This window comes from Cyprinus carpio, chromosome B7 (assembly GCF_018340385.1).
Source record: "Cyprinus carpio isolate SPL01 chromosome B7, ASM1834038v1, whole genome shotgun sequence".
NCBI classification, from domain to species: domain Eukaryota; kingdom Metazoa; phylum Chordata; class Actinopteri; order Cypriniformes; family Cyprinidae; genus Cyprinus; species Cyprinus carpio.
This window is the reverse complement of record NC_056603.1, coordinates 8,345,440-8,356,594: the sequence shown is the minus strand read 5'-3', so window position 1 is coordinate 8,356,594 and position 11,155 is coordinate 8,345,440. Positions and strand designations below refer to the sequence as shown.

Genomic DNA, 11,155 nt, shown 5'->3' with positions numbered 1-11,155 from the left:
GACAAAGACAATGTATCTTTGCGCGTGGAGAGAGAGAGTAAGTGCCACTGGTAGTCAAGTGACTGCGGTCAAGCCAGCCGCCAAGTCGAAAAGCACAGTCAATCTAGCCGCCACGTTATTTTGAGGGTCGGCGTATAAACTGCCTATTACGGTAAAACCGTCAGAAAACTGATCTGGATGCAGCGCTCTTCCAGCGAACGCGATTTTTCCCAACACACAGTCCGTAACTGTCTGATGTTGAATACCAAAATAAAAGCCCTCCAATACACATATTACAAAATTAAAAGCAAGAATATACGCTTGCTGCATCTATATATTTAAAAACAAATAAAAATAAAAGTTCTAGATTGCACAGACCACTTTCACCTCAGATTGAGAGTACACCTTGCCACAGTGTCAGCTGCGTCGTTTCAGGACTGTCTGATGTGGAATTACAAAATAAGAGCCTCCCAAATCTCATAAATAATCTGCTGCATCTCTACTTTCAAAAATCTATAAAAATAAAAGTTATAGATTGCACAGACCCATTCCACCGCAGATTAAGAGTACACCTTCCCACAGTGTCAGCTGCATAATTTCAGGACTGTCTGATGTGGAATTACAAAATAAGAGCATCCCAAATCTCATAAATAAACTGCTGCATCTCTACTTTAAAAATTATATAAAAATAAAAGTTATGGATTGCACAAACCAGTTCCACCTCAGATTGAGAGTACACCTTGCCACAGTGTCAGCTGCGTAATTTCAGGACTGTCTGATGTGGAATTACAAAATAAGAGCCTCCCAAATCTCATAAATAAGATGCTAAATCTCTACTTTCAAATATATATAAAAATAAAGCTTATAGATTGCACAGACCCATTCCACCTCAGATTGAGAGTACACGTTGCCACAGTGTCAGCTGCATTGTGTCAGGACTGTCTGATTTGGAATTACAAAACAAGAGCCGCCCAAATATCATAAATAAACTGCTGCATCTCTACATTAAAAAAACTATAAAAATAAAAAGTTATGGATTGCACAAACCAGTTCCACCTCAGATTGAGAGTACACCTTCCCACAGTGTCAGCTGCGTCGTTTCAGGACTGTCTGATGTGGACATTACAAAATAAGAGCCTCCCAAATCTCATAAATAAACTGCTGCATCTCTAATTTCAAAAATCTATAAAAATAAAAGTTGTAGATTGCCCAGACCACTTTCACCTCAGATTGAGAGTAAACCTTCCCACAGTGTCAACTGCATCGTTTCAGGACTGTCTGATGTGGAATTACAAAATAAGAGCCTCCCAAATCTCATAAATAAACTGCTGCATCTCTAATTTCAAAAATCTATAAAAATAAAAGTTGTAGATTGCCCAGACCACTTTCACCTCAGATTGAGAGTACACCTTCCCACAGTGTCAACTGCATCGTTTCAGGACTGTCATATGTGGAATTACAAAATAAGAGCCTCCCAAATCTCATAAAGAAACTGCTTCAGCTCTACTTTAAAAAATATATAAAAATAAAATTTATGGATTGCACAAACCAGTTCCACCTCAGATTGAGACTACACCTTGCCACAGTGTCAGCTGCATCGTTTCAGGACTGTCTGATGTGGAATTACAAAATAAGAGCCTCCCAAATCTCATAAATAAGATGCTAAATCTCTACTTTCAAAAATATATAAAAATAAAAGTTATAGATTGCACAGACCCATTCCACCTCAGATTGAGAGTACACCTTCCCACAGTGTCAGCTGCGTAATTTCAGGACTGTCTGATGTGGAATTACAAAATAAGAGCCTCCCAAATCTCATAAATAAGATGCTGCATCTCTACTTTAAAAAAATATATATAAAAATAAAAGTTATAGATTGCACAGACCCATTCCACCTCAGATTGAGAATACACCTTCCCACAGTGTCAGCTGCATAATTTTAGGACTGTCTGATGTGGAATTACAAAGTAAGAGCCTCCCAAATCTCATAAATAAGATGCTAAATCTCTACTTTCAAAAATATATAAAAATAAAAGTTCTTGATTGCACAAACCAGTTCCACCTCAGATTGAGAGTACACCTTGCCACAGTGTCAGCTGCATCGTTTCAGGATTGTCTGATGTGGAATTACAAAGTAAGAGCCTCCCAAATCTCATAAATAAACTGCTGCATCTCTACTTTAAAAAATCTATAAAAAATAAAAGTTGTAGATTGCACAGACCAGCTCCACCTCAGATTGAGAGTACACCTTGCCACAGTGTCAGCTGCATCGTTTCAGGACTGTCTGATGTGGAATTACAAAATAAGAGCCTCCCAAATCTCATAAATAAGATGCTAAATCTCTACTTTCAAAGAAATGTATAAAAATAAAAGTTATAGATTGCACAGACCCATTCCACCTCAGATTGAGAGTACACCTTCCCACAGTGTCAGCTGCGTCGTTTCAGGACTGTCTGATGTGGAACTACAAAATAAGAGCCTCCCAAATCTCATATATAGGATGCTGCATCTCTACTTTTAAAAAAAAAATCTATAAAAATAAAAGTTATAGATTGCACAGACCCATTCCACCTCAGATTGAGAGTACGCCTTTCCACAGTGTCAGTGGCATTGTTTCAGGACTGTCTGATGTAGAATTACAAAATAAGTGTAAGAATATACGGTTGCCTCACTCTACTTTCAAAAAGCTATAAAAACAAAAGTTCTAGTTTGCACAGACCACTTTCAACTCAGATTGAGGGGACAGCTTGACATGGTATCAACTACAAAATGACATCATGTTCTGATGTTGAATTTCACATATAAAAATGTTTAATATTATAATAATTTAGACTTTTCTTTTACATTTTTCACAAAACAGTGTTTATACTCGGTGTAATAAAAACAATTTACAATTTACAATTATTAATAACAACTTAAAAGAACAACTGCACACTTCAACAACAACAACAAAAAAAAGATAACATTTGTTTTAATGAAACGATTTAAGAGCACAATATGCAGTTCCATTTGTTAGCTCTGGCCTGTTCCAGGTCTTCTTTGGCCATACCCAGGCACTCTTCATGGTACCACCTTTCACATGTGTCACATTGGATCTAGAAATGTAGAAGTCGGAAATATCAGGGAACTGCTAAATTTTAATATTGCTATTGCTTTTCACTTTCCCATTCTCTTTTATCTAGTGGTTAACAAACTTACCCAATTTATGAAACGATGCACAGATCCAGCAGTCTTTTTAAGTGAACACATGGCACAGTTTTCGGCTTCATCAAACACTGCAATATTCATGTAAACAAAAATTAATTAGTAACACAAACAAATATTTTACTCTCCCATCCAGCCTTTAAATCAGGCTTCAAAACAGTCTTTTACCGTCAGTGACAATAACAATGTGTGTTACTTGTTTTATGTACATTGGTGGTGGCATGTAGACAAACAGTGCATTTGCATCCCCTTCATTTTGGTAAACACCTGTTTCTATGACATTGCAGATCAAATAATTTCATGAATTCAGGCCTCTGCATAGTCATCTGGCATCTGTAGTTGTTATTTTCCATAGTTGTTAATTTAAAAGTTTTGTTACCATGAATTACCCTTGATTGTAGTGAGACCTATCAGATGTAGGTAATGCAAGATTATAATATATTGTAACTGTAACTGTAAGCTCCCCTTGAACTTATTAGCTTGCTATAATACTGTGACATCCATGCATTTTGTGGCAGCTTTAAAGTAATAGTGTAAAACCTTCATATGACTGTTGACCCTTAAAAGACAATTCTTAACTGGTGTGATCTCTATCTTTGATGAAAAGTGACATTCTTATTAGAACCATATCTAACTGTCAAGATGCTTAACAGACTTGGTAAGCATGACAGTTTTCTTTCAAAAGCCATAGAAATAGTGATGTTTACCATCTTTGGACTGCCACTGTATATTGTAAAGTACAAAATCACTTACAAACTATTTGATTATTGTAAACTAATAGTTAACAAACTGCAGTTAATACATTAATCGACTTCATACAAACACTGATTTCATAAGTCATTGTCATTGAAATCAACACTGTTAGTAAAACTTTATAATAAGGTTCCATTATTTAACACTCACTACGATTGATAAATGATGTATAAGTATTGTTCATTCTTCATGCTGACTAAATTAGTTAATCTATGTTCATCCTATGTTCAAGTGGTGGTGCTAGAGACTCCAAATTTGCTTTGGTTAATGTTGAGACTGTCCTCTTTCAGTGTACCAAATTTGACAACTTTCCTGCAAGTGGTATGGGCTGCCATAGACTCAAGAGTGGAAGAAATGGACGAAAAAGAATAAGAACACCCACGGATACAATAGGAGCCTACGCACCTTCGGTGCTTGGCCCCTAATAATAATGCCTATGGATACAATAGGTGCCTTTGCACCTTCGACTATTAACTCTATTAACTTAAAAATTTATAAAATATTAACTACTATCCAATACTTTGCAAATGATTTATAAGTGATTTATTATTGTTATACTCGACTTCTGCTTGGTGTATTTGAATTTTGATTTGAGTCAGATCTGAAAAGCTGCATTTTATTAAATATTCCAGCACACAGCAGACAAGAACTTGCTTTACAAACCTGATGCTTTGAGTATCTGCAGAGCCATAATTTTCCGTTCATTGCCCATTTCCTTTCTGGAAGTTCCAAATTGTAAAAACGGGAACAGCTGGAAATGCATTCATTATTCCCCTTGCCATCTAAAAAATCAGTGATATAAGACCATCATGTACTGTGTCAGACTCCAGCATATGGCAGCATTCTTAACTAGAATTCCCCAAATATTTTTTACTTTGTCATTTTGTACAGTCCTATAAAACATTGGAACAGAAACATTTCCTTAATATAAAGAAGATAAGAGAGAGGGGTATTACAGTACACTTCACATACCACATACCATCTAGCCATATTTTTTTACACCTGTTGTGTGTATTTACTGTTCAGTTATTTGTTTAGTGAAGATTTATATATTATACAAATATTATTTATATATTATTATAATAGTAGCACAACGCTACTATTTGGAATTGTACAGATGCTAAATTTTATTTTGTTACTGAGTACTTGTAACATTATTTACTTGTAATGTTTAATTAAAATAAAGTTGTATCTAAGTTGTATCTCAAGATGATGAGTAATGTCCCACCAATGTTAACACCTTGTACACATTGTATGCCGTAATAGTTATGCACCCCAAAGCAAAACCTGTAAATGTGTAATAACAGTATGGGATGCTCTTATTTTGTAATTCCACATCAGACAGTCCTGAAACGATGCAGTTGACACTGTGGCAAGGTGTACTCTCAATCTGAGGTGGAATGGGTCTGTGCAATCTATAACTTTTATTTTTATAGATTTTTTTTAAAGTAGAGATGCAGCATCCTATATATGAGATTTGGGAGGCTCTTATTTTGTAATTCCACATCAGACAGTCCTGAAATTATGCAGCTGACACTGTGGGAAGGTGTACTCTTAATCTGCGGTGGAATGGGTCTGTGCAATCTATAACTTTTATTTTTATAGATTTTTGAAAGTAGAGATGCAGCAGATTATTTATGAGATTTGGGAGGCTCTTATTTTGTAATTCCACATCAGACAGTCCTGAAACGATGCAGCTGACAGTGTGGCAAGGTGTACTCTCAATCTGAGGTGGAACTGGTCTGTGCAATCAAGAACTTTTATTTTTATAGATTTTTGAAAGTAGAGATTTAGCATCTTATTTATGAGATTTGGGAGGCTCTTATTTTGTAATTGCACATCAGACAGTCCTGAAATTACGCAGCTGACACTGTGGGAAGGTGTACTCTTAATCTGCGGTGGAATGGGTCTGTGCAATCTATAACTTATATTTTTATAGATTTTTGAAAGTAGAGATGCAGCAGATTATTTATGAGATTTGGGAGGCTCTTATTTTGTAATCCCACATCAGACAGTCCTGAAATGATGCAGCTGACACTGTGGCAATGTGTACTCTCAATCTGAGGTGGAACTGGTCTGTGCAATCAAGAACTTTTATTTTTATAGATTTTTGAAAGTAGAGATTTAGCATCTTATTTATGAAATTTGGGAGGCTCTCATTTTGTAATTCCACATCAGACAGTCCTGAAATTACGCAGCTGACACTGTGGGAAGGTGTACTCTCAATCTGAGGTGGAACTGGTTTGTGCAATCTACAACTTTTATTTTTTATAGAATTTTTAAAATAGAGATTCAGCAGTTTATTTATGAGATTTGGGAGGCTCTTATTTTGTAATTCCACATCAGACAGTCCTGAAATGACACAGCTGACACTGTGGCAAGGTGTACTCTCAATCTGAGGTGGAATTGGGTCTGTGCAATCAAGAACTTTTATTTTTATAGATTTTTGAAAGTAGAGATTTAGCAGCTTATTTATGAAATTTGGGAGGCTCTTATTTTGTAATTCCACATCAGACAGTCCTGAAATTACGCAGCTGATACTGTGGGAAGATGTACTCTCAATCTGAGGTGAAAGTGGTCTATGCAATCTATAACTTTTATTTTTATAGATTTTTGAAAAGTAGAGATGCAGCAGATTAATTATGAGATTTGGGATGCTCTTATTTTGTAATTCCACAACAGACAGTCCTGAAACGATTTGCACCTGACACTGCGGGAAGGTGTACTCTCAATCTCAGGTGGAACTGGTTTGTGTGCAATTCATAACTTTTATTTTTATAAATTTTTGAAAGTAGAGATGCAGCAAACTTATTTATGAGATTTGGGATGCTCTTATTTTGTAATTCCACATCAGACAGTCCTGAAACAAAGCAGGTGACACTGTGGCAAGGTGTACTCTCAATCTGTGGAACTGGTTTGTGCAAGAGATGTAGCTTATTTATGAGATTTGGGAGGCTCATTTTGTAATTCCACATCAGACAGTCCTGAAAACGAAGCTGACACTGTGGGAAGGTGTACTCTCAATCTGAGGGTGAAAGTGGTCTGTGCAATCAGTAACTTTTATTTTTATAGATTTTTGAAAGTAGAGATTTAGCAGCTTATTTATGAAATTTGGGAGGCTCTTATTTTGTAATTCCACATCAGACAGTCCTGAAATTACGCAGCTGATACTGTGGGAAGATGTACTCTCAATCTGAGGTGAAAGTGGTCTATGCAATCTATAACTTTTATTTTTATAGATTTTTAAAAGTAGAGATGCAGCAGATTAATTATGAGATTTGGGATGCTCTTATTTTGTAATTCCACAACAACAGTCCTGAAACGATGCACCTGACACTGCGGGAAGGTGTACTCTCAATCTGAGGTGGAACTGGTTTGTGCAATCATAACTTTTATTTTTATAGATTTTCTAAAACAGAGATGCAGCAGATTATTTATGAGATTTGGGAGGCTCTTATTTTGTAATTCCACATCAGACAGTCCTGAAATTACGCAGCTGATACTGTGGGAAGATGTACTCTCAATCTGAGGTGAAAGTGGTCTATGCAATCTATAACTTTTATTTTTATAGATTTTTGAAAGTAGAGATGCAGCAGATTAATTATGAGATTTGGGATGCTCTTATTTTGTAATTCCACAACAGACAGTCCTGAAACGATGCACCTGACACTGCGGGAAGGTGTACTCTCAATCTGAGGTGGAACTGGTTTGTGCAATTCATAACTTTTATTTTTATAAATTTTTGAAAAGTAGAGATGCAGCAAACTTATTTATGAGATTTGGGATGCTCTTATTTTGTAATTCCACATCAGACAGTCCTGAAACAAAGCAGGTGACACTGTGGCAAGGTGTACTCTCAATCTGAGGTGGAACTGGTTTGTGCAATCCATAACTTTTATTTTTATATATTTTTTAAATTAGAGATGCAGCAGATTATTTATGAGATTTGGGAGGCTCTTATTTTGTAATTCCACATCAGACAGTCCTGAAACGATGCAGCTGACACTGTGGGAAGGTGTACTCTCAATCTGAGGTGAAAGTGGTCTGTGCAATCAGTAACTTTTATTTTTATAGATTTTTGAAAGTAGAGATTTAGCAGCTTATTTATGAAATTTGGGAGGCTCTTATTTTGTAATTCCACATCAGACAGTCCTGAAATTACGCAGCTGATACTGTGGGAAGATGTACTCTCAATCTGAGGTGAAAGTGGTCTATGCAATCTATAACTTTTATTTTTATAGATTTTTAAAAGTAGAGATGCAGCAGATTAATTATGAGATTTGGGATGCTCTTATTTTGTAATTCCACAACAGACAGTCCTGAAACGATGCACCTGACACTGCGGGAAGGTGTACTCTCAATCTGAGGTGGAACTGGTTTGTGCAATCATAACTTTTATTTTTATAGATTTTTGAAAGTAGAGATGCAGCAACTTATTTATGAGATTTGGGATGCTCTTATTTTGTAATTCCACATCAGACAGTCCTGAAACGAAGCAGGTGACACTGTGGCAAGGTGTACTCTCAATCTGAGGTGGAACTGGTTTGTGCAATCCATAACTTTTATTTTTATATATTTTTTAAATTAGAGATGCAGCAGATTATTTATGAGATTTGGGAGGCTCTTATTTTGTAATTCCACATCAGACAGTCCTGAAACGATGCAGCTGACACTGTGGGAAAGTGTACTCTCAATCTGAGGTGGAACTGGTCTGTGCAATCAAGAACTTTTATTTTTATAGATTTTTGAAAGTAGAGATTTAGCATCTTATTTATGAGATTTGGGAGGCTCTTATTTTGTAATTCCACATCAGACAGTCCTGAAATTACGCAGCTGACACTGTGGGAAGGTGTACTCTCAATCTGAGGTGGAACTGGTTTGTGCAATCTACAACTTTTATTTTTTATAGAATTTTTAAAATAGAGATGCAGCAGTTTATTTATGAGATTTGGGAGGCTCTTATTTTGTAATTCCACATCAGACAGTCCTGAAACGATCCAGCTGACACTGTGGCAAGGTGTACTCTCAATCTGAGGTGAAATGGGTCTGTGCAATCAAGAACTTTTATTTTTATAGATTTTTGAAAGTAGAGATTTAGCAGCTTATTTATGAAATTTTGGGAGGCTCTTATTTTGTAATTCCACATCAGACAGTCCTGAAATTACGCAGCTGATACTGTGGGAAGATGTACTCTCAATCTGAGGTGAAAGTGGTCTGTGCAATCTATAACTTTTATTTTTATAGATTTTTAAAAGTAGAGATGCAGCAACTTATTTATGAGATTTGGGATGCTCTTATTTTGTAATTCCACATCAGACAGTCCTGAAACGAAGCAGGTGACACTGTGGCAAGGTGTACTCTCAATCTGAGGTGAAAGTGGTCTGTGCAATCAGTAACTTTTATTTTGATAGATTTTTGAAAGTAGAGATGCAGCAGATTATTTATGAGATTTGGGTGGCTCTTATTTTGTAATTCTACATCAGACAGTCCTGAAACGACGCAGTTGACACTGTGGCAAGGTGTACTCTCAATCTGAGGTGAAAGTGGTCTGTGCAATCTAGAACTTTTATTTTTATAGATTTTTCCAAATAGATGGAGCATCTTATTTATGAGATTTGGGATGCTCTTATTTTGTAATTCCACATCAGACAGTCCTGAAACGATGCAGCTGACACTGTGGCAAGGTGTACTCTCAATCTGAGGTGAAAGTGGTCTGTGCAATCTAGAACTTTTATTTTTATATGTTTTTAAATATATAGATGCAGCAAGCGTATATTCTTGCTTTTATTTTGTAATATGTGTATTGGAGGGCTTTTATTTTGGTATTCAACATCAGACAGTTACGGACTGTGTGTTGGGAAAAATCGCGTTCGCTGGAAGAGCGCTGCATCCAGATCAGTTTTCTGACGGTTTTACCGTAATAGGCAGTTTATACGCGACCCTTAAAATAACGTGGCGGCTAGATTGACTGTGCTTTCCGACTTGGCGGCTGGCTTGACCGCAGAGTCAAGTGGATATGTAAATGCACAAGTACAGATAGCATCGAATGATGACGAGATTGATGTAGGTACAGACTGATGAAGAAACAAAACACTTGCATGTATTTGTTAATATATTCATTCATTTTTTGCATGTTCATTAGGGATGGGCGCATCGATCCTGAAGTATCAATATATTGATACTGACGCGAGTATCGAAAGTAAAAAATATCGATACTAAGGTGTGTTTTACTTTACCAGTAATTTTGTTTAACAAATATATATATATATATATATATATATATATATATATATATATATATATATATATATATATATATATATATATATATATAGGCTATATAGTGTACAATATGCATTGAAATGTACGAATAACGTATGTTAGTGAATAACTGTGTAGGATAGAACTATTTTCCTGCTCATCTAAACGCAGATGTTGCAAGGCAGAACCAATCGATCATAGACAGCGTTTACTCTTCTGACAGTGCATTCAAGCAGGGCTGCGTTTCCCCAAAGTATCATAAGCTGATGCTTTTGGAAACGGCAGCCCAGAACAATGCTTATCAGAGGACAGAAAAAACATATATGATTTAATTACACAACAAAAAAAAAAAAAAAAAAAATATATATTAGGGCTGTCAAATGATAAATCACGATTAATCACATCCAAAATAAAAGTTTTGTTTACATAATATATGTATGTGTACAGGGTATATTTATTATGTAAATATAAATACACACACATAAATTATATATTTAGAAAATATTTACATGTATATACATTTATATATTTATGTTCTTATATTTTATATTATATATAAATATATTTAATATATAAACATAACATATTCTTCTTAAATATATACATGCATGTGTGTGTATTTATATATACATAATAAATATACACAGTATACACACATATATTATGTAAACAAAACTTTTATTTTGGATGTGATTAATCGTGATTAATCATTTGACAGCCCTAATATATATATATATATATATATATAGAAATATATATATATATTATATATATATATATATATATAATTTAATTGTAGCCTACATAGTTTGGTGCAATTACATTTATTTAAATTAAACGTTTATATTGATCATGTTCTATTCTGTTAACATAAATCATACACTGTCAGAATACAAAGGTTGTATTTTATGCATGCACTAGCCTGTCACTGGCAGTCCCTTATGAAAATAAACCATGG

The 11,155-nt window shown here is 35.1% G+C and overlaps 1 protein-coding gene across 1 annotated transcript; it reads right to left on the bottom strand.

Moving 5' to 3' along the window:
• Window positions 1-2,699: 2,699 nt before the first annotated feature.
• Window positions 2,700-4,669, bottom strand: LOC122137859 (jmjC domain-containing histone demethylation protein 1-like). Its single transcript, XM_042726869.1, has 3 exons — window positions 4,600-4,669; window positions 3,178-3,254; window positions 2,700-3,074 (listed from the first exon to the last, which is right to left on the bottom strand). The coding sequence occupies exons 1-3, from the start codon at window positions 4,646-4,648 to the stop codon at window positions 2,964-2,966; spliced, it is 237 nt and encodes a 78-aa protein (XP_042582803.1). The 5' UTR covers window positions 4,649-4,669; the 3' UTR covers window positions 2,700-2,963.
• Window positions 4,670-11,155: the final 6,486 nt, after the last annotated feature.